The 24,021-nt window shown below is 35.1% G+C and overlaps 1 protein-coding gene across 8 annotated transcripts in view; it reads left to right on the top strand.

The window, feature by feature from the left end:
• The window catches only part of KMT2E (lysine methyltransferase 2E (inactive)), a 69,180-nt gene that overhangs the window by 16,672 nt on the left and 28,487 nt on the right, over positions 1–24,021 (top strand). For 7 of the 8 annotated variants that reach the window (XM_067316499.1, XM_067316508.1, XM_067316473.1 and 4 more), the window contains 8 exons: positions 1,818–2,002; positions 9,266–9,377; positions 9,718–9,947; positions 11,730–11,810; positions 13,139–13,197; positions 19,483–19,655; positions 20,941–20,979; positions 22,997–23,209. In XM_067316499.1, coding sequence (XP_067172600.1) covers positions 1,932–2,002; positions 9,266–9,377; positions 9,718–9,947; positions 11,730–11,810; positions 13,139–13,197; positions 19,483–19,655; positions 20,941–20,979; positions 22,997–23,209 — 978 coding nt within the window. In that variant the 5' untranslated portion in view covers positions 1,818–1,931. Of the gene's footprint in view, positions 1–1,817; positions 2,003–9,265; positions 9,378–9,717; positions 9,948–11,729; positions 11,811–13,138; positions 13,198–19,482; positions 19,656–20,940; positions 20,980–22,266; positions 22,453–22,996; positions 23,210–24,021 lie in introns of those variants that run through there. The other variant, XM_067316529.1, reaches the window with a different exon arrangement.

Genomic DNA, 24,021 nt, shown 5'->3' with positions numbered 1-24,021 from the left:
ATTAAGTCACTGTATATGCTTCATGGAGGAAGCATTGCTAAGTGCTAGCAATTCTGCATTTTGGAAGACCTTGCAATTCTTCAGTATGGAAATAGGGAAGATGGGGGCATTTTGTTTCAGTTAATTAGCTACTGAGGGGGGGAAACCTTGTCTGTATTGGGGTATAATAAATTGTTTTAATTTACTAATCTGTGAATGAAGACAGATGAGGTACTAATTGTGCTTGCATCTCCTCTCCTGTGTTCTGACCTACTCACTAAGAGGAGGAGACTAGTAATTGCTGCTCTGCAGGTGGGATTATTCTGTTGATTTCTGTGAGTCAAAGCCGATTGTATCTTTGCACTACAGCTAAAAACGACTTCTGCTTCTTTTCAGTTTGCTGCTTTTTTTTGAGAGAGAGAGAAATTACTACTAAAAATGGCCAGAATTATTTTCCCTTGTTAACATCTTCCGATGGCAGTCTATTAAAATGAGATTGAAAGTGTTGCTTTGTGTCATTATTATGAATCATTAGAATGATTTTGATTAAAAAAAAAACGAGTAGAAGTTCTAGCATTGTTTTCTTCTGTGATGCTTGGTTTGTACTGTGGACATTCCAAGTTACTTTTAAAAATGCGAAACAAAAGTAAAGAATACTCTCTGAGAAATACTTCAAAAATTGTATCATCAGACTTCTACTGAAAGTTACAGCAACTGGGCTCTGAGAAAACAGAGCAGTAAGCAAATACACTTGGAATTCAGCACATCTACAATAAAATGAATGTCACCTTACTGAATATGACAAATTAATCTTTTTTTCCCCCTCTTATTACTGATTTAAATGAACAGGAAGGAAAACATTGATTTAGAACAGTTTTAAAGTAGTGTCACTAGAATTCATATTTTTATATTTTTAAAAGACTTTTTTCAAGTTATTTTTTAGATCTGTTCTGTCACTGATTTCCATGCATCTCGTGTGTAGAAAGTGCTCCTTGAAGGACTGTAGTTATTTCACTTTTTTTTTTAACTGTAATATGTGACTGAAAATATATGTTACATTTGGTGCTGTTATTTAAAGGAGGATATACTGCTCAGTTACATAACATTTTTCTTACTTTGGGAAACAATGAATGAATCATTTCTTAAAACTTGATTTGTAGGAAGCTGTATTTGGTAGCTGGAACTCATTTGAAAAATACAAAAATACACTTAATTTCTAAACAATCAGAACCTTGATGGTGCTGCCTGTATGCAGTGAAAAATTATACTAAGACTTGATTTAAAACCTTTCTATTAATTAGAACTGATACTGAGGTATAGCTACTGAAGCTGTTAACATTTTAAAAGTATTCAGCTTAATTTTATACCTTTTCATACACTGGAAAAGATTTTCTGCCACTTCCATTCAGTTTTTCACTTTTTGAGTAATCTAGTAGTTGAAACAACATAAGTGAATAAAATGAATGGAGGAAAACTTTTTTCTTTAAACCATTTGCGAAATTTGCTGTAGCACTTGAGCTTTCTTTACAGCTATTTTGTCAGTAACTTGACTAGCTTTGTAGTAGAACTTGAGTGGCAAATAAGCATTGTTGAATATTTTTGTCATTATGTGGGGGGGGGGGTTTAGTTCAGGCCTTAAGATTATCATCACACTCTTAAAATAAGTGTATTTGAAATGTTCAATTTTATTTAAAAGTTGTTAGTTTAATTTTCCTTTTGTTTGTCTAAAATAAAACGTACTGTAAGTGATATATAATAAAGGTTTCTTTAAAAAAATGCTCTATAGTTTATTTTAAAATAATATCTGACACAGTTTTCTGTTCTTTGCTTTTAAACAGGGTTTGTGGATGCACTTAGATGTTTGCAATGAGCACTGTGGCTGGCATGCCCCAGTGTTTTGGATACCAATGCATAGGACTCCGTAGTAATCGAATTTATCAGAAACGAACGTCATGAGCATAGTGATCCCATTGGGGGTTGACACAGCTGAAACTTCTTATTTGGAAATGGCTGCAGGCTCAGAGTAAGTATGTGAACACAGCTTGTGAGTTTTCTGGGGGGGTTTTTTGTTTCATTTTGTTTTTCCTACTCATGATTGTTTGAATACAGTTGGACAGAACTTAATCTGCTTAGTTATGTTGAAATTTTAATAACTCTTTAATAAGTAATTAACTTTATTCTTAAAAGTCAGTTTCTTCCTTTTGGGGGAAGTTAAAGTTGAAAAGCTAAACTGTTTAACAGATACCTATTTTTCTTGTTCGTTAGACTGAAAAATACAGATACTGCATAGTTTGCTAAAATGTTTTATCATTTTTGTTTCCTTAAAGTTTTTTGATTTCCTGCGTTAGAAAGATAGTCTTTTGGACTGGTAAACTGCAAGAAAGCAGTGATTAATTAGACAATGATATATTTTATTTTTCAAAGTCAAAGACTTAGCTTAATTATCTAATACATTGTCTTCATGAAGTTATTTTATATTAAACTATTTGTAGAAAAACATCCATTTGGTAATTATTCATTTTGGTTAGTACAGCAAAAGTGGATAGCCGTGATTACAAAGAGGCAAAGAAAACCTGGGTTTGAGAAACCCTGCTTTTACATGAAAGAAATATAGTGAATTTCTGTTATTTTTTACTGCTGGTATCTGATTCTACAGTGTTGATAGGCCAGAGTTTAGGTATTGTTGATCTCAAAGTACCTCTGAAGAGTGGGAATTTTGCCTATCAAAATAAATATCTTTCCATGTGTGTAGCATCCACCTGGCTGTTGACTCTTAAGAGAGAAGAAATAGAATTTTTGGCAACTTACTACTTTGAAGGATTAGAGACCAAGCTGTTATGATTTTTATGGGTTTGCAAAGGTTCATCATCCCATTGAGCTTTTTATAACCTAGGAGCAGTAGCAGTTTTTCTTTTTTTTTCTTCTTCTATTTTCTCTGTTCCTGTTGCATTAGTAGAACATCTGACATTGTGGCTTTTTGGGGGGAGGAGGAAGATAGGTGTCACAAGATACTATGATTAAGTATTAAAGATCGAGTTTCTGTAAGATGCAGTGAAATTTGTGTACTTTTTTGCATATTCATAAAAAAATCTGTGGTTCACTTAGAAAAACTATTAAATTCATTGTTTATATTAAATTTGTTTTGGAGAATTTTTTTGGTTTCTTTCTTTCTTTTTTTTTTTTTAACCACTTCAGATATGTCGCTTCTCTTCCCCCTTCTCTGCCTATGCAGTCTTCCTCTAGTAATGTTAAAGGCTTTCCCTATGTTTGGTTGCTACAAGGATGTATATGCCTGTTTTGGATATTAAAACAATGGATTAGATTTATTTTACATACTGGTTTTTCATGCTTAAGGTCTCTTAAAACAAAATAAACTTCACAAAGTGGCCCTTGATTAAGAATAAATAATGGGTGCATCAGATAACCAATATGAACTTATATGCGGTCTTCAATATTAGTGTGCTTACTTGAGAGTGTGTGCTAACTTAGCACTATTGCTTCTTTTGAGAAGTAAATGTCTGTCTTTTGTCAAAATTGAAATAAATTCTTTACAGATTGTGTGGCAAGAAAAACTGTTGAACAGCTTTTTAAAGGAATGTTTCTCCTGTGTTTTCAGTTGTATGTGAGGTTACTATATTAATCTTCTAGGTGATTTTGAGCTACTCTAGAAAACCAAGAATTCTCATTATGAAACTTTATCATTTTAATGGCTCAGAAAGTTGCTTTGTTGTTCCTTCGTATTTTGAACGCTGATTTGCTTGGTGTAGAAAATTCTTCAAGAAATTTGAGAACTGTTTGCAGCTCTTTCCATTATCTTTTTTTGTGGATTTCTTTTATGTTTAGAGAAGGTCATAATCCCCCAGGTTGCCAACATTCCTTGCAGACACAGCAACCCATGCTGAAATTAGAATAAATAAATACAGTTGTCAGTATAAACAAGATACAGTTCACAGTGTGTTACTTGCTTGATACTGTGGCATAGAGGCCCAGTTAGGGACTGCTTCTCTTCAGTTATTGTCTGTTAACAGTTATTCATTAGTGTTTTCTGCAGTACTTATGCTGAATAAGGTGTAGTTTCATGATTGGCTTAATCTGATTCAAAAGCTATGTCATTGCATAAGGAAGTTTGACACGAAACTGTCCCCCTAGCCTACCTGCTCATACAGTTGTAAAAATTGTTCCTTAACATAAAGTTTCTTAAACACTGCTTTCAATTCTGAAATTCATAATTAAAAGCCGTGTCTTTGGCATGCTGACAGATCGGAGGTTATGCAGGAAGAGCTATTTTCAAAAGTAGAACAGAAAATTAAAGCTTATTAAAAATCCCTTGGAAAATTTTAGTCTGATATTACTTCTGTTCAAATGATCTTTTTTTTTTTAATTTTTTTTTTTAACATTTGCTTCTGGAGAGCAGCATTGTGGGTGTAGATTGTCGATAGTGAATATAGATCATTTTTTAACATGTTCTTTTTTTGTTTTTGGTTGGTTTTTGGTTTTGTTTTCCCCCAAGTGGGAGGAGTTGGAATTTCTGTATTGTGACTGACAGGTCTGGTATTGCTTTATTGGTTGCTAAAGCATGTGCAAACACAGAAGGAGGGAATGGCAAACCTGATTATGTAGGAGAAGGAGCCCTGAAAAAAATCTCTTACCACTAAGCATAATTTTATCTTATGCTTTAAACTGAGGGATAAGCCCATTAAAAAAGATGAGTACTTTACCTTGTTACGTGCAGCTTCATATATATCTAGTAATTATTGTAGCAAATTAGCTATGTGGAGAATAATTTTCTTAAAAGGTTTGTATTTTCTTACAAATAGAGTGAAATAGTCTCTCTTCAGTGTCTTGCACCTAAGTAAGCTCTCCAACAGTTCATCTTCATTGTGCAATAGTAGTTGAAACATAGAAAAATTGTCATGTGTATGTTTCAATAAAACTTGCTCTACATGCAGTATTATGCAGACAAAATACAACCTCATAGCGGTATGATCGTATATACAAAATAACCTGTTCTCTGTTATTTGGAGAAGGCTTATTAAAGATGAATACCAGTGAATTCTTAAAAGAATCCATCTTTAACAGTGGAAGACCGCGGAGTAGTAAGAAGAGCCTTGAGCTTTTTGAATGGTCCAAAATGTGCTTTCTGACTTACGAGTGTGTTAGTATTGCTCAGAGCATAAGTTATGCACCAGGGAAATATTGGTGGTGACATTGTGTTCCAGTTTTTGATATTTATATGCATCTTCTAGAGAGAAGACTAATATAATGAAACTAATTTACTTTAAACCCGACAATCACAGTGTATGGATCACTGTATTGAGTTTAATGTCCAGGAGAAAAGATTACAAACGTTGTTGTAGTCTTAAAAAGAAATAAACAAAAACCTACTCACCTATTATGGTTAAAACAGAGATTTTGGGGAAGTGTTGCAGGAAGAATGGGAAGCCTGCTAGTTTATACAAACAGTATCAGGTCTGTAGGGCCTGCTGTGAGATGCTTAGGTAGCAGAAACTGCTTTGTGGTAGAGGAATAATACTTGGTTCTTTGTTTTCTAGCTACTTAAGCCTATCAAATGTTTTGACTAGATGAACTGTCGTGAAATACAAAATGTTACTGCTTTTCGTACAAAATATATTACGTTCCTTTATCTGAGCTGTACTGCAGTCGATTATTGTTTTGCCTTTGTACCAGGATATCTGAGCAATTTCAGACTCTGTGAAAATTACACCCATCGATTGGTGTTCCAGAAATATTTTCTTTAATAATAATAAAAAAGTTTGCTTGAGACACAGTTAGAAGCAAAAAGTTTCCTTTAGAATTTTGACAAATGCTTTATGCTATTGTGAGTAAATGCTTGTAAAAAGAATACCTACACTTTCCACAGCCTAAAACATTGGTACCCACCTGCTTTTGAAAATCTTAGTGAGAGTTTCTTTTTCTTTTAAATACCTACAGTTTTGTAGAACTGGTTGATGGTCCCAGCTTCTAAAGACTGATTGTATTTTGGGTGTTAGTCAAAACCCAGTTCTATTTCTTTTATTAGTCATTCAAAAACATGACAGTATATAAAAGGAACTGGAAAAAGACTTCTTAAAGAGGGTTTTTAACTATATTGCTTAGAATGATTTATAGCAGATTGCTTTAACATAGCTGAACTAAAAACTTGTAGGGACTGAGTTTTTGTGAACTTGATTGAGTTCATGTGTTTTCCTTATTTTGTTTCTTTCACTATTGCCATCTGCTGGCAGCATGCAGAATACTTTTCAGTTTGCACTGTTCTTTTCAATGTGAACAGCAGGAAATGACCCAGAACGTGAGTTGTTTCACCTGGAGAGTGAAAATTATTTGAGAGGTTTTTAAAAATGTGGGCATCTTGCTCTTTTTATTCGTTTGAGAAAATTCTGTATTCCTGTTTTCAGGCTGCAAGAATGTTTTAAGTCATTGCAGCCTATGATATGGGAAGATCTTTTTTATGGTGCTTCTATGGTGCTGTTACTTTGGAATATTTAGCACAATTTTGAATTGCTAACCTTAACACTTGGCAGATCAATATGTATGGCATGATATGCTGACCATGTTATTTTACTAAAATAAGTGACTTATAAGTTGCTAGGGTAGGTGGAAATAGATTTAAGGAGTAGAATTTATTTTTTTGCTTCATAGATTGCAAAGGGTGTAGAATCCCTTTTAATTTTTGTAATCAGTTTATGATGTATGTATAAACTCTCTTTTTAGGGCATACGTTTCCATTCTGGTGTCTATCATTGAATTCTCCCATGTTGAAACAGCTGGTATTTAGGTTGCGGTAAATTTTTTTTATTATTATTTTAAAAGAAGGAAAATCTTCCAGTAATTGTGACATTGCCGAAAGACAGACTGTACATTAATTCCCTGCCTCCTATGTCAGTACACTTTTCTGCTCTGAAAACTGAGTATTGTGCATACACTGAAGAAAATCTAGATTGAGCATCAAACATAGTAGATAAGGGTAGCCATGCTACTGATTTCTTTCCCCTTCAGGAAGTGTTGAAGAACTGCAGTAGAAACAATACAGTGGTAAAGACTTGAATTAGAAGTTCACTTCTTTATGTCTGAGCCATGATGAATGGATATTCAATTTCTAATCCATTGGCATTTTGAATGGCTAGGTCATCAGAAAAATTAACTGGATCAAATTATGATTACTTCACTAAGGTATTATGTCAGCATATAAATATAGGCAAATCTGTTGGAAAGGCACAGCTTTTCCAGCTCTTGTGTCTGAGGGGTTTTTTGGGGGGGAGGGCTGTTTGTGGGAAGGGGTGGTTTTTGTTTTTTGAACCATGGTGTTGCTGAACCTAGCAAATCCATCCTTGGAGATGCTCAGTATGTGAGTTGACGTGGTCCTGGGCAACCTGCTCTAACTGACCCTGTTTGAGCAGGGGAGTTGAACCAGATGATCTCCAGAGGTTCCTTCCAACATCAACTATTCTGTGTTTCTGTGAAATTTTCAGCTGCTTCTCAGGAGATGTTTCTAACAAACTCTGAATAAAATTATTTTTAAGGAAGAATGTGCCATATATTGTGTCAGAATCAAAGAAATGAAGATTTTACTGGACCTATGAAATAAGTAAGGGCAAATGTCTTCAGAGTCAGTTTTTGTCTTACACAGCGTATGCAAGTTCTGTTTCTGAATTGCTAGTACTTCACATGATCTGCACTCTTGGTTGCGTGCTCGCTCTCTCTCTCGTGCTCTCTCTCTCTCTCTCTCTCTATGCAGCTGATGACTGTTAGACATTAGTGTTTTAAAAAGATGTTTGTTCTTTGCACTTTAGAGAGCATTTTTAATTAGTGTTTCTTCTTAAGCAATTTTATTAAACAGAAACAATATACAGAAAAATAAAAAATGCACTAGTACAGATGTTAATAGGACCCTTCATAGTAGATATGAAAATACTGTGCATTTTTTGAGTAAGCTAATAATGATAAGCAATAGCATATTCTTATAAAAATGTTAGCAACAAGTTAGCGCTTATAAAAATGTTAGCAGCAAGTTGTCGATGTCCTTTTAAATCAAACTAATACCACTTACAGTGGAAAAGCATTCATATTTAATGTGTTTCCATGTCTAAGAAAACATAGTCATTTTTGTTTCAATTTAGGATTCAGAAAGGCCAACTTTAAAAATTATTTAAAACAGCACTTCAAGGAATAAGTATGTTGTTTATATACTTGTGATGGGAAAGAGTTGATGCATAATAAGATTAAAATTAAAAAAAGAGAGCTAGACTTGGTGTGTGATATGAGGCAGAAGCCACTTTAATTCATTAGATATTGATATTTTGCTGTGCCTCTCAGTGTAAAAATATTTCTTTAGGTAACTCAGGGTTCGTTTGAAGTTTGTCCTAATGTGATTGGGTCATCCAGTGCAATGAAAAAACTTAAGTTAGTGACCAGATGAACATCTCAGTCATGAGTGTATATGCTTTCATGCCCACATGAATATAATTACCGAGAAAAGGCATAAAGGTATAATATCTTGTACTTAAAAAAAAAAAATCTGTTTTCCTTCATCTTTTTGCCTTAGCTGTGGTTTAGTGCATATAAACCAAAGTTTGTCTGTTAAAGTTTCGCTGTAAAACTTCTCTTGCAAATTCTTCCTCTTTCTTCATTCTTGGCAGTTTAAAATAAATCAGTAAACTGCTCTTTTAAAGATAATTTGCCCTATTCATGATTACTGTTTACAGAAGCAGTCACAGTATGCTGCTGCTGTGGGTACTGGTTCCTATAGATGGCGAAGGGTGCTGCCCTGATGCTACCACTAGATGTCATTGCAGAATCGAATAGGATTAGAGGTAGTGAAGTGACTATATGGACAAAGATTGACAGCTCTGAGATTGCCTCTTGTATTTTTTTCTCATAATTAAGCTGAAGTCTTTTCTGCAGGTTTTTCTGTACCTATATAGATATAGGCATTTTGATGGCTCCCTGACAAACTGCGTAATCCGTGCTTTTCTGAAGTACTCCCAGATTTGCAGAATATCTGAAGAGATTCAGCATTTACTGTTTTAATTCTTTTGAAGAACATTTTGTAACTCTAGAGAAGCTTGTTCTCTGCCACTCTGAAAGCTTCTTTTCAGATGATAGAAAAGTTATTTTGGGGGGGGAATTGAAGGGGGGGGTTAGATTGTTGTTTTGGTTTTTGGACTGTTCTGTATGTATTTTTTAACTGGAATAGCAGGTAATCAGCTGTTGTGAAACAAATATACATAATTACTTATGTATTTTTCTTCTATCTTTTGCTTTTCAGACCAGAATCTGTAGAAGCTAGCCCTGTGGTAGTTGAAAAATCGAACAGTTATCCGCACCAGTTATACACCAGCAGCTCTCATTCACACAGTTACATTGGTTTGCCCTATGCAGTAAGTTTCACACTAAGTATTGTATATAAAATAAATTATGTGAAATTTGCTGTTCTTCACTACAATAACTCCTGATTTGCAATTAAAATTTTATATTTTATTCAGTGTTAGATAAACTTAGTTGATAAAGAGCCAAATACAGAAAATAATGCACTTAATTTTATGTCAAATGTAATTGGTAAGGTAGAAAACAAGATGAGAAAGAGTAATGCAGAAATAACAGTTTATTATTTAAAAAAAATGAAATTCTCATAAGTTATTTTTAACATTTTTGCTTAAATAACCAGCTGAGTGTATGAACATTTAAGAGCTATAATTTATCTTTCAAAAAAAAATCTAGGACCATAACTATGGTGCTCGGCCTCCTCCAACGCCTCCAGCTTCTCCTCCTCCGTCAGTGCTTATCAGCAAGAATGAAGTAGGCATATTTACCACTCCCAACTTTGATGAAACCTCCAGTGCTACTACCATCAGTACATCAGAGGATGGAAGCTATGGAACTGATATTACCAGATGCATTTGTGGCTTTACACATGATGATGGATATATGATCTGTTGTGACAAATGCAGGTAATGAATATTGAATAAATCAAAAAAGTAAAAATGACTTAGAACTTCAAGCTGCACTGATGAAGTAAATGTGACTGAATGGTTTTCTAATTGTGCTGATTCATAAGATGGAGGAAATTTCCTTCATCAAAACAGTGTTGTAAGGTCATATGGCTTTCTAATAGGTCAAGATAGTTGATTAAGGCCAGAGAGTATTTTACACTTTATAACAGTCTTGACTACTTGTATCAGTTTTTTATGCCTTTATTTATGTATTATTGCTCTAAGTATACCTCTTTTTTCCCCCTCTAAAAAGCATCTCTTTAGTATTTTTTTCAAGTTACTTGTTATTACAATGGAATAAGAATGTAGGGATTTGTTCTTAATCTGAATGTTCCAAGCAGTAAAGCAACTTGGTTCAGTTGCTTTGTAAACTATGTATACATAAACCAAATAACTTGCAGGAAGCTAAATATGTATCAAAACCTAGCACATAAAAGACAGAAACTTATCAAATATTAGATTCTGTGCCCATAGTGTTTCTGATATAAGAACTCTTTAATCTGCAAAAGACTTATTAGTCTATTAAAATTCTTAAAGTACTAACTGAGATTCTGATTTGGGAAGCTGAAGTTAATGTTTAAGCTTTCATGTTCATGCTTAAGTACCTACTTGATTGTAGTAAAATAAGTGGGTGCTACTTGAACGTTGGAAAATTCAGCTTAGTGATTTTTAGAACTGAGACATTTAGCAGGAGAAAACAAAACAGTTTCTGGAATTATTCAGTATTAATTAGCCTATATTATCACATTCAATACATTTAATGAACAAAGTGATGCTGCCAAATTTATCAGGGTGTTGTGTGTTTTTAAAATGATTGTAACAACTAATTAAAACATTAATTTGAGCTTCATTCTTCTGGCTGCTTTAATTACAGGCTTGGTTTGAATTTTTGATGATCCTTGTTTCTGATTAAAGTTTTCCTTTATTGTTAGATGTATTTAGATGTTCTTTCAGCAGTGGCAGTGCAGGCAGTCACAGGTTAAGTGGAATATGTCCCTGTAAAGAGGCGATTTTCTATGAGGGTTTGGGAGAATTGTGGAAAAATTCACAAGTGGAAAGATAACAATGATTTCCATGTCCTAGTTCTTTATAGCAGTGTGGGGATGGGCATTATCTAGTATCCTAGGTTACCTTCAGTCTAGCAGGCAGCCTCTCTTCTTGGCTGTGGAAAGCAGTTAAAGCTATTCCTGTGTTGCACAACAGTGCTGCCAGTCATGCGACATCTGCTACTATGCAAGATGTTGCTTGACTGCAAAAGCATATGTGGCCTGGAAGCCATAGGTTGACCCCTGTGGCTTTAGATGCAAAAGCACTTGAGCAATACTTTGCCCCCCTTTGCCCCCACCCTTTGTTGAAGGATACTGCTTGTGCAGAACAGTGCTGATGCATGTTAGTCAGTTTGCTGAGGCTTTTTGTTTCTTTCTTGCTCTCTGTTGTGATAACTTACCATTTTTGTGTTTCCTGTCTTGGAGAAAAATCTCCAAAAGGGAAAATAAGGCTAAGGAAGCAGACATGGAGAGACAGCCACAAGATTGGTATTACAGAGTGATCAGTGGAATACAAAATCAGTGAGCTAGAGAAGTCATGGTGAAGATAGTGTTTGATATGCAGTTTTAGGGAGCATTCACTCTGAGTCAAGATCATGATTAAAGAATAAAAAGCTATACATATACAGTTTTAAAAATTGTACTTACTAAGGGTGTTGGTTTTTTTTTTTGTGTGTGTGTGTGTGTGTTTAAGTGTTTGGCAGCACATTGACTGCATGGGGATTGACAGGCAACATATTCCTGACATATATCTGTGTGAACGTTGTCAGCCAAGGTGAGTAGTTTGCATGTTTTTGAACTCTAAATAACAAGAATGAATAGAGAATATAAGAACTGCTTTAAACAGATGTTTTTTCTTTTAAAAACTTTATAATTTAGTGACCCAATAAGGAGAAGAGAGAGTAGGTTTGTGCTGCATTAAAAGTAGATGAGGTGCATTTCCTGTAAACAGAATTAGTGATTCCTGGATTTAAACTTAGGTTTTCTGAAAGTGTCTGTAGTTGTATGACTTCACTATATCAAAAATAGAAGAAAATCCCTATTCCTTTTCGCATACCCTTTTTTTTTTTTTTTTTAAACTGAGATTTAAAGAGGAGGTACTAGAACAACCAACAGGTTAAGACATAAACCATGTGGCATAATCCTAAGAATCTTAGATAAAGGAGCTACATTTTTGAGGCAAACGATCTCACCAGTCTCCTTTCCCTTCTTCAGAGTGATCATTGCTTCACCTCACTATGTGGCATGGATAAGCAGCTACAAACACTTAACAAATAGCATTGATTCCTGCATGCTTTCTCAGGCTTGGCAGTATATAGACAATCCATTTCATATTTTATTTCATGATTGTCATGCGTGGAGAACCCTAAACAGCAGTGTTTTCAGGTTAGCTGCCCCACAAGCATTTCTCAGCATCTTTCCTTTTTATGATCTCGTTCACTATGTTACAATGCTCATTCTCAGAGTTTTTCACCCTTAAATATGTATTTTGATACCTCCTCTCAAACTTGAAGTCATATGACAAGTCATTTTTTTTCTTCCTGCCCGGTAGGTTTATTATACCTGACTGTCATGGAAGTTGTCCTGTGACTTACTCTCTAAGACACTACAAGCTTGTATTGCTGATTGTTAATTAAATAGTAAAGAAGACATATGTGTTCAGAACACTTTAATTACCAAGAAATCAGTTTTCTTTTGAGAAACTGTTTGAACCTTATTGTCCTATGATCCTTCTGTTATTTTATTATATGTGGCAGTTGTTTTGAGGAATCTGCAAAGAATTGGCGTAATGCTTGCTTATCTGTAATCCATGGATCACCTGTCAATCTTTCATCTGTGTGTCTGTAGTTTTGCTACATTTTCAAGTGATTTGGATAGAGGCATCCTCAAGAACTAGTATTATGTGCTTTGCATTAGTGGTGTGAAATGAGTGTACCAGATACATTTTTATAAGTATCTAAGAATTCAGCTAGTTGTATACATACTCTGTTTATTCTGTAATAGCCAACTGAACATGGTAACTATGAAAAGGTCTGCTTCAGTACTTGGATGTGTTAATGCCTAAGTGTAAAGAATGGACTAAAATTTATTTTTTAATTGCAGGAGTTTAGATAAAGAAAGGGCAGTGCTGTTGCAGCGAAGAAAAAGGGAAAATATGTCAGGTGGGTAAAGAAGGAGCTTAAGAAATTTTCCTCAGTAAAGGTCATAAAATAATAGTATGTCAGCTATATAGACTTAAGAGTGTATACACAGTTCACTTCAGTTAACTTATTTGAATTGCTAAAATGTAAACTGGAACTTTGTTTCATGATTTTTCTTAAAAACTAAGCTTATTTAGTAGAATTGATGGTTTAAATTTTTTTAAAACCTCACTGTATGTCTACCGGTGCTCACTAGGTTTGATCTGCAGTTTGTGTAGAATGTCTTAGTATTGTATGCTTCCACGATATTAAACAGTATACAGTTACGGTAACCTTCAGCATATATAGCCCAGTAATTCAATGCCTTTTACATGACTATCATAAATAAGATAGCGTTATATCAGAATAGTTGCAGTTCCAAGCATTTTGGTAAAGGATGCATTTCCCTCCCCCCACCCTTTCTCTTTTCATTGTGGATTAATCCAATCTGTTTGAACATTATTAAAGTTCACCACATGTTGTTTATATTTAATTACACCCAGCACGGTTAGAATACATTTGTTATGTAGTTTACCTTCTTGTAGAAAAGGAGCAGACATAAGTCTGAAATCTGTATGTCCTAATACTGTAACTTCGTGCATTTTAGTAGTTCTATTTAATACGGCTGCCATTCTGTTGCTGTTGTTGTTTATTTTGATTCCTTCTTAAACTGGTGCCATAGATACACATAGAAAAAAGATGGGAAATAAAGTATGTAGTTGGAGACTTATCCCATCCTTGTCTGATACGTGTATTGCATCTCTCAAGTTGAGGGAACAGGAAAATCATAGCTGTAGAGAATGATATTAGGAGGTAATAAAGGAGACCAAAAAAAAAACCCTGGAGCTAGGCAGGTCTCATGTATTTCACAGTGGTTTTAGGTTTGTACTATACCATTTTTGTATGGTAAAGGAAGAGGACTAAATAAAATGCTTAAGAAAAAGCTCTTAAATAAGAAGCAGTAGTCGTAGACAGTTCTGGCTAAGAAGTGATAGTGCTTTTTTCTTCTTTTAGAAGTATTTAGTATCCTGCAGATTTGGGGGGGGGGGGCAGCTGGAAGAAAGTTTGGTCATAATTTCTCCCCCCCCCCCCCCCCAGTTTGTTTCTCTTTTGGGTTTTTTCTCTGGAATCTTAAGATGTCAAGGAATCAGAGGAAATAATTAATTAAAAAAAAAAAACTTTTTGTGGTTCATGTAGGATTAGCCTCCAATACGAGGAAGGAATTTGGTTGCTTCTTGCAGTTGTGCTCCCTGTTTCAGGGAGGTGGTTGCCTTCTTGGCAGTTTTTCTGGGTTTTGACATAGAACTAGATACAGACTGCACTTTGCATGTTTTTCAAACTCCTTTAAACAAAAACAACGACAAAGTAGTCGCTCTCCATGTCACTCACTGTACTTTACCTAGACTGGAATGAACCTACCCATTCTGGCACAAAGTTCAATTGACCAGGGTCTTTTTATAGTTGAAAAATGCATTCAGTAATTCCTTTCACAAGCCATTTAGTGTTCTTTCTCAGGACTGCATATAGACAGAGTGCTGTATCATAAGCAGAGTTTTCCAAGCACATGTAGGATCTGAGTCCTTATTTTTCCCTTCCCCTTCAGTTAAAATTTAAGTTTCCTAGCCTATCCTTGGAAAAAGAGGAAAGAACTCCTTTCTAAGGAATCTAGGAAAAGGCCTTTGCCTGTATTTTCTGTAAGCTGTGGTAGATGCTTATGGAACATGAAAGAAAGAGGAAAAACTGAAATAATAAAGGCAAGTCTTTTGGGTATTAAATTTAGCTGTCAGTAAAAAGTCTGAGAAATGTTGCCTGAAAGTAGGTGCTCCAGCAGGCAGAATGTCGGTGCTTTTCAGTATAGCTTTCATTTATGGATCCATTTATGATCTTTAGGATAACTGTTCCCTGAAGCCCACTTTGATTATACAGGAAGAAGGGAGTTGCTGCTGCAAACAACTCGGAAAAGCAAATGAGAAAAGGGAAGAATGTAGCTTTTATAATAATGGGAATATCTTGAGTAAGCCGCTGGAGGCAGATGGGAAAGTTTGAGGTTTCTTTTTCTCTGATGAGAGGGATACTAAGCCCACTGTCTTGTTTCATGAAAAAATGGTTTGGTAGTTCTGTCAATTCTTCCCTCACAGTATAGAGCATTTATATCTTAATATCTTAACACAGTTTCATAGCTCGTGATGTTCCTGTCTGATGATATAATTAAATAAGCTTTATTAAGTAATAAATAATGAGCATAATTAAATGAGCTGTAAAGCAATGTAGCAAGTTCTGAGAGGGAGTTTGGGCGTTTTGGTTTTTTTGACATCCACAAAACTTACTAAATCAGATGCTCCAAGAAACGAACAATAAAATTGTATTATTTTTTGCCTTTTGTGACTGCAGATGAGGCTTGTAGTACAAGTACATATTTCAGTCTCTTTAATTTGTATCTTATGAAATTAGCTCTTCTACCATATACAGAATTTCAAAACTGAACCTGTCTGTTGTCATAAATTCTGTCCAGCCATTATCAAAATGTGTTGTGTTTCTGGATTGATGAGTAATCCTGATGATCAGTCTTTTAAATCTGTTCTGTACAGTCAATGTGTGTGTGGGGGGGAGATGTGTCTTTATCAAAACAGAGTTAAAACCTTACTTTTTAATTCTAAAATAAGTCAAATAAAGCTCTAATCTTAGTTGAAGTGCAATGTTAATTACTATGCTATATCATCTCATTTGAAACCAATGTATGCTTGCTGTCTTTGGTTAATTTTCATTCAGCTAATTCATTTGCTTGGCCAAATGCACTTTGTGTGTGTCGATATTACATGGTTCAATCAGACTTAAAATAATTCAGTGTGTCAGCTGTCTTCTGTCAGATACTAGTAAAAATGTCGTGCTTTTTGCTCTTACTACTTGAAATCATTTACAAAAAGACATAGCTTTTAATGTGTCTATTAAATATTTAAAGTTTTTTGTAAAGAAACATTCAGCAGCAGCAGAATGTTACTTTTAATTTATTTAGCAATAAGTGTACAAAAATCCATCCTCTTCAGGCCTTTGACTAAAGGCAAGGCTGCATGATTTAGACCTTGTTTGATGAAGTAGCATGTAATTAGGGCTATTTTTTTTATTAGGTTTATAAATAATAGGGCTTTTCATTTTGAGAACACCTTACAGTATAATGGCTTTTATTGTAAAGATCTCTGAAGTGTCCCTGCTTTTAGCTGTGTTGCCTCTAGAGCTTAACATTGGGAAGGAAATAATAGATAACTTAGTTGGTTTGCCTTAAGAGGTTTTTTAGGTGGAAATTCCATGTGTTGTAGAAGTGGGCAAGAGTTCTAAACTTGTATGTGTAACCACATCACCTTTTTTCCTGACGTCATCTTCAGGAGCTCCACATCTTGAGAGTAGTAGCTTCTTTTTGGATTAAAAAAATTTTTTTTTTCCCTTTAATTTCTCTGGGTCTTTTAGAGGGGAGTGTTTGTACCTGTTCTTGGGCCTGCAGTTGTATGTGGTGGTGCTGGTTTTGTTTTTCTTCCTGGTATAAACTTACAATGCTAATGTGACTTACTGTGCATTGAATTGCTTATTATGGCTCACTGGAGCGTGTTTGTGAAGCCACTTGTGAATTGTATCCAGGACCCTGTTCTGGAAAGATACTTGTGCTAAATGATTTGGGGGGGGGGGGGGGAGGGTCTGTTTTTTGTTAGAAAGATACTGTATCTAGATGTATTATATGTTCAAGCACCTTACTTCAAACTATCAGGTCCTGAAATTGATGCTGATGATACCATTCACTACTTAAAGAGAAACGAATCTAGGCCCGTAATAGCTTTCTGTGAAACTTGGAGTTTATATCTTGCCTTCCATGATTCAAAATCTTCCCTTAGTGTGCTTTATTAAGGCTCTTCAAAGTGAAAGCAGGTTATGCAGGTTAGGAAGGAGTGTCTCAAAACAATCCTATGTAATTAGAAATTAGGTTGAGGTAATACTTCTTTGGAGTAGGCTGGGTTATAGTATAGACAACAATATTGAATTGCTGCTTCCCTGGGGAAGATTGTGTGTTGGGGTTTTTTGTGTTTTGTTTTTTTGTTCTTGTTTTTCGGTGTTCCCCACCCCGGAACCCTGATTCTGTAGGCATTAGTATATAGAATTCAACATCAGTGTTTTCAAGAGTGTCTTGGGTTTTCATTTCTCATTTGTTGAATGTTCTGCTATTCACTGACATTCTTCTTTGCGTAGGTATTTCTTCTTTTCATGTAAATTTTTGTTTTTGATGCTAGTTCAGAAAATAGCCCCAATAGGTGCAAACAAACTCAGAAAAATTCATTAGCCAATATATAAATAACTCTGTATCAACATGTTATAGGTAAACTGTAATCATGTGCTGAACAAACTGTTTAAAACAACACCAAGGTTGTAAAATAAGATACAAAGTTAAGGTTGCATTTGTGATATGAGTTTATCCCTTTTTGTTTAAAAACAAAAAAGTAACGTTATCATATACTCTTTTCTTCCCCTTCTTCTCCCTAGTCTCCCTTTCATATGCACACCATATGCACTGTACACAGTGAATTGTGCTGGCCAAATGAGCAGTCATTCAATATCTCTTTTTTAATTCAGTGTGTAGCCTTGGCCCTTATTTATATCACTATCCAGACATTTATAGATAAACAGAAATAGCAGTTTCTTAGTGTTTTGTAGCACTAATTCTTAAGTGTTTCTCGGCTGATGGTGAATCTTTGTAAAACTTCTGTTAGTGAAGATGGCAGTGCTGCTTCCACTTTAGAATCAGGAGACGGAAATGCAGAGAAACTAAGTTAAAATGAACTCAGTGAGTTTGTCACTAGTTTGAGATATGTAGGACTCTAATTATCCTATTTTATGTTAATAGCATATATGCATATTGTTATCTATGCAGGCCCAGTTTTCTTTGATTTATCTTATAACCCTGAGAGCTCAGTTCTGCAAATCAAGACCGATCTTGTAAATGAACATACAGTTAGTGATTTCTTTACTGCATACTTCATATTTCTTATGCTTTCACAGTGGAGTTTGTTTTTCTGAACTTGTCTCATGGTTAAGACAGATAAATGTCTTTATTTTCATCATACTTTTCTCATTTGCTTAACCTTGTTCACTGTGCTTTCTTAAACTGCATCAGTAGAATTTAACAGGAATTAACAGGAGCAAGAAAAAATCCAGAGAGATCAGTAGCTGAAGTCTTTTATTTAGTAAAGAAGGTTTCAGTAACAGGACCACTCAATGATTAAGCCTGATTAAGCCTTATGCCTGATAAGGCAACATCCTTCTGAGCTCAGAAGGAATGTTTTCTCTGCTTTTTTACCAAGTACCTACCAAAGCCTGCTCCGCTGCAGTTTTAGAAGAAGTCTTGTTTAGTGTGAAGCATATTTACTGAAGGCAGAATATTTGGAGAAGCTGCTTAAATCTCAGAAGTCTGTACTGAGTGTGTGTGAACAGCAGTCTCTTATTTATTTTGTACCATTTCTTCCAGTCCTGCCCACGCTTGACAGCCTTTCATCTTGACAGAACTGGGGTGGGTCTTGCTTCAGGTCAGGAAATATATTTATCTGACGTAAATGCTGACTTGCACTAAATTTCAGGCTTTGGCTTTTAAGACTGGAGATGCACAGCATAAATTGAAAGCAACGGGTGGTTTGTGTACAATCTTGTTTTAAGAAGTAAAATAGACTTAACTTCTCTCTTCCTTGAAAGTAGCAGGGTTTTATTGTTAGGGGATTTTGAGAAGAGAAGTCTTACAGCTAAATTGATGTACTTACCCTTAAAAAGGTACTGGGCACTGAAATTGGAGCTGAAATAGCTGATTAGGACTTATACATGACTGAAAATAGAATATCCTCATCTGAGCGAATCCCAAAGCAGTATTAAAAGTAAAAGCTGTATGTAGGTGAATGAGTTCATAAACAACTTTTTTTTTTAACCATTTTTGCTCTGATTCTAATTTTGCTTGTAATGGGCTACCATAAAACAACTGCATTCGTTGAATGGAATTTATCTGGTGTCTTTTCCTTACCAGACATTACAAATACCTGTTAATAAACCAGCTTCTCACTGGTAATTCATTTCATGCTGTTACAACTGTTGGTGAATTTTGCCTATGAGTACCTGGAGTATTTGACAGTATAGTAGTGGCAGGCTTAGGGTTTTTTTTTTTTTTAAGACTGGACGTATAGTAAAAAGTGAATGTTCTTTCTGTAGTATCTGATTGTTTACAAAATGTTTTTTATTTTAAAGATGGGGATACCAGTGCAACAGAAAGTGGTGATGAGGTTCCTGTGGAATTATATACTGCTTTTCAACATACACCAACTACAATTACTTTAACTGCTACACGAGTTACAAAAGTCAATGATAAGAAAAGGAAAAAAAGCGGGGAGAAAGAGCAGAACATAGCAAAATGTAAAAAAGTAAGTGAACGGAATTCTTTGTTTTATAACTGTGTTATAGGATAAATTATAGTTATGTGATATAACTTATCCAGAGACACCTATTTAAAAAACAGGGTTGTTTGTTAATATTTTACTTCCTGGGTTTAGATCACAGTATAATACTCTGCTACAGTGAATTATATAGTCACTTTGTTTTCCCTTCCTCTTCTGTCTCCCCATCCCTCCCTGCCCCCATTAATTCAAATTAAAATGTACTAGTGTGATAGCCACAGAAGTCTAGTTTTATAATTGAAGCAGAACTTGTAAGGAGGAATCACATTTACTGGACCAATTGATATTCTTGGAGGTGAGGGAAAAACAGGCTTTGGATACCCAAAGAGGAGTTCTGTGTCTGAAAGTCTTCAGTTGTGGTTTTAGTAATGGTGGTTGAAATGTAACTCGATGCCTATTTGAGTTGAAATTGTGTGGAAATGTGCTGTCAGAAAGTAAGCTGCTGAACTACTTTGGTGGACAGGATATTGAAATAATACTGCTTAATTACAGACCTAAACAGTGATTTCTATGTAAAGAAGTAAAAGTACATTGCATTTTCTAGAGTGATGAGTTGCTTTCTGCAAATATGGTGAGAATTAAAGAACTGGATGAGAGTTTTGTCCTTTAAAACTAGAAGTTAGAATTACAGCAACCACTATCATTTTGGAAATCTTGAGTAAAATGTTTACTTTTGAATGAACAGCCCTGATTATAAATTTACTTCTACCACCTTGTGCTCTTCTGTTGTTATTTTCCAATATAACGTAATTGAGATGATTTAAGAAAATAGTTTGTTTCAGAACAACAAAGTTTTTCCAAAAATGAACTTTATGGGTTATCTGTGGCACTGGTGACCTTCCACTCCCCACACACAACCCAAAATCCACACAGGCACACAAGTAGGATAGTGAAGGATATAGACTGTTTACAGATGTACCTGATAAGTTTCCAGTGTTCTGTAAGTAACTACTGACTTACTCTGCCTTGAATACTGAAAACTGTTATAACCTGGGAGAAGGGTAGGGGTACCTGGACTGCTAGCTCTGAAACCTGGGTTCCACCTAACTTGGAATGCTGAATTTTTTTTGTATAGATATTTTGTGGGAGGTGACCTTCTGCCTTCTCAAGGTTTTAATGTAGTTTATTTCTTTTCTCATCCTTTTGAATGTTTTATTGAGAACAGTCCACATAAAAATGGTTAATTCCTTAACAGTTGACATTTTGTTTTTCCTCTTAAGAAAATAAATACATAGTACTTATTTTATTTCAGGCATTTCGAGAAGGATCCAGGAAGTCTTCAAGAGTAAAGGTAAATGTGATTTTTTTGATTGGTTGTTTTTTGTTTCAGACCTTAATTGTACGTTGCTTAAGGCACAGCTCCAGTTGCATTCTGAACTTCTTCCTCTTCATTTTATGTATTTGAATTTTTGGTAGAGGTATCACTTGCATCTAAGCACACTAATTCTCTAAAATATGCTTCATATTTTATATAATATTTCATATAAAATACTCTTAACTGATGTACCACGTACATATCATGGTAATTTAATATAAGATATGACCAGTACATCTTCTATGCCCTGCATAAAGTCCTTCAGAAATCCTGCAAAATAGTGTAGTGTGGATTTTTATTTTGAGAAGTCTTGGATTTCAAAGATATTTATTCTGAGAAGATGTGGTTTTTTTAAGAGCCAGTGGAGTAATTAGGGTACACTCGTGCTATGCAAGGGAGAAAAGTTGAGTGCAGGACCTCATTTGAGCTGCTTAACTCAATCTTTTTAATTTTAAACAGGACAAGACTGAAGCAGCTATATTACTTTTGAAAACTAAGTTCTGCTCTGGGATACCTAGGTGTATAAACAAGTGGGACACAACTTACAATACATTTCAAATATGTAAGATGATTCTTTTATGACTGACAAATAGTGAAGACAAAATTGGAGAACTGGAGAAGAAAAATCATCTCTATTCTGTGCATTTGAATATGCTGTTTGTATGTTTCTATTGCTTTTTCATAGTGTTCTTTGCAAACATCCCACTTTTTTATACTGGTTATGTGTACTATTCTTTCAGTGCACAAAAGAACACTTGATCAGTGGCAGATAAATTGAATTACTGAAGTACTTGTTATTTTATTAATGTTCTGTAGTGTTTCTGTGCAGGTGGGTAGAAAAAAGAGCACTGACTGGCTGCTGCCAGCCTATAAGGCTGCTGCTGCCACCAATGAAGAGCATTGGTTGGCTGCAGCCTGGCTGCTGCTTGTGAAGTCTGGAGGTACAGTGATACTTTTCTTAACAGTGAAAGAGTCTCTAGAAGCACTGCAGAAGGAAGTTGTTTAGTGAGGAACGGGCAAGGGGAGAAGTAGGATCTATGCAAAGCCTATAATGTTAGAATTGTAACCTCCGCACCTTAAAAAAAAAGTATGGATAGGATTCTTAAAGTTTAGTGAGATGTGAAGCAGAAAGTTATGGTATAACTGTGGAAGCTGATAGAGAAAAATCAGATCTGTGTGTAATGAAATGGAGGCTGGACTTCTTTATATTTGAACCTGTTCATAAAAGTTGAGTAGAATGGGAGAACTATCTTCCAGCTTGGGTACTCATAGGGTCATGATGCAGTGTGGTTGAGGGAGGAGACAATGTCAGTCGTCTTCCCCATTCAACTAAAAATCTTTTTTGGGGTTGTATCCATAAGAAACTTGCACTTCATATGCTTTGTGCTCTCCTGTAGGATCTTTGACAGCCATGGCAGAGCATACATATCCAGTTCTGTTGAGAGAAATGTATGTAAACGTCAGAGGAAAATATAACTGAAAAAAAGATTTATGTATTTAAAACCCTTTCAAAGGAATGTCAAGGACAGATATACTTTCAAGTTTGAGCTTCACAAAATTGATTCACTGTTTCTCTCCACAAGGCATTATACAATCGTCATCATCTTTTTCTAAAGGAGAACAAAACTTCTCGGTTTTGTTACTGGCATAGACACTTCATATTCTAATGCCTCTCTATTGAGGGAGGAGAGAATGTATTACTGAATGTGGACAATAGGTATGAAATTGCAAGATTTATTAGAGGACAGATATAATGTTATTGAATTCAACTGAATGAAGTGATGCAGAATTTTAAACTGGACTTACTAGTTGTGGTAGGTGCAAAAAGGACAACAGAATGAATTTATGTGTTTAGACAAATTTAGATCAATAGCTGTTGTACTTTGTGTTGTATTGTAGACTTGTTGAGTTTCTAACTTACTAGTGGTAACCTTTTCTTTTCAAAATTTTTTTTCTTACCTTTTAATTTCTGGCTGTTTACTGTAACTTACAGGGCTCGGCTCCAGAGATTGATCCCACTGATAGTTCGAACTTTGGATGGGAAACTAAAATCAAGGCATGGATGGATCGTTATGAAGAAGCAAATAATAACCAGTATAGCGAGGGTGTTCAGAGGGAGGCACAAAAAATAGCTCTGAGATTAGGCAATGGAAATGACAAAAAAGAAGTCAACACCAGCAATCTGATTTTCAAACCTCCAGTAGAGGTAATAAGCTATGCTGTGATGTGTGCTTGCATGATGTGTTTGTGTCATGAAAAAGATAGCTGTTTAGATGCCTTTAAAAGCAAACAAACAAAAAAACCCCTGTTTCCTATCTTTACATCCTTGTTCTGTCTTGTCTCACCAATACAAGCATCAGTTGTTACAGCTTTTTTAAATTTGATTATTGGTATTCATACATCCTGTGTCACTTGTGATTATATTTGCATTCACACGTTGTTCTCATAAGAATAGTGAAGGTACTAGACTGAGCCTGAAAACTGAGTTGTCCTTAGAACGGTTTTGTGGAGGCTATAACACAGTAAACTTCCCTGCTACTATTTCTCTACGCTGTGAGGAATATCAGGAGCAGTGAGAGTAGGTAGAAGCATCAGAGCTGGAATTTTTTTTCTGTTATGACTGTCAACATGTTGTTATCCACTTTTTTTCCTTAAAATGTGGTAAGTCTATTCTGGCTCTTCATGTATTTAAGCAGAATTTCATTTATCAATTCATGAAGGATATTTATGATGGTAGCTGGTATGTTCAAGACTTGGAAGCAAAATCATGTACCAGTTTGATGTTAGTTAACAACTTTCAGATAGCAATGGCTTCAACCAGATTATGATCTTAGGTGTAGAGGACTTGAATTCTTAAATAGCAATTAGGTTGGTTTTGTGGCCTTTTTTTTTTTTTTAACTAGAAATGGTTAAAAGTCATTACAGCCTGGCTGCTGCTTTTGGAAGTCTGGAGGTGTAGTCTTTTGCCTACATCATCACATCCCTCAGGTGAAGAATCTCTCTTCACTGAGAGGAAGG

This window comes from Apteryx mantelli, chromosome 1 (assembly GCF_036417845.1).
Source record: "Apteryx mantelli isolate bAptMan1 chromosome 1, bAptMan1.hap1, whole genome shotgun sequence".
Lineage (NCBI taxonomy): Eukaryota > Metazoa > Chordata > Aves > Apterygiformes > Apterygidae > Apteryx > Apteryx mantelli.
The sequence above is the reverse complement of the archived record's forward strand: the minus strand, read 5'-3'. Positions and strand labels throughout refer to the sequence as shown.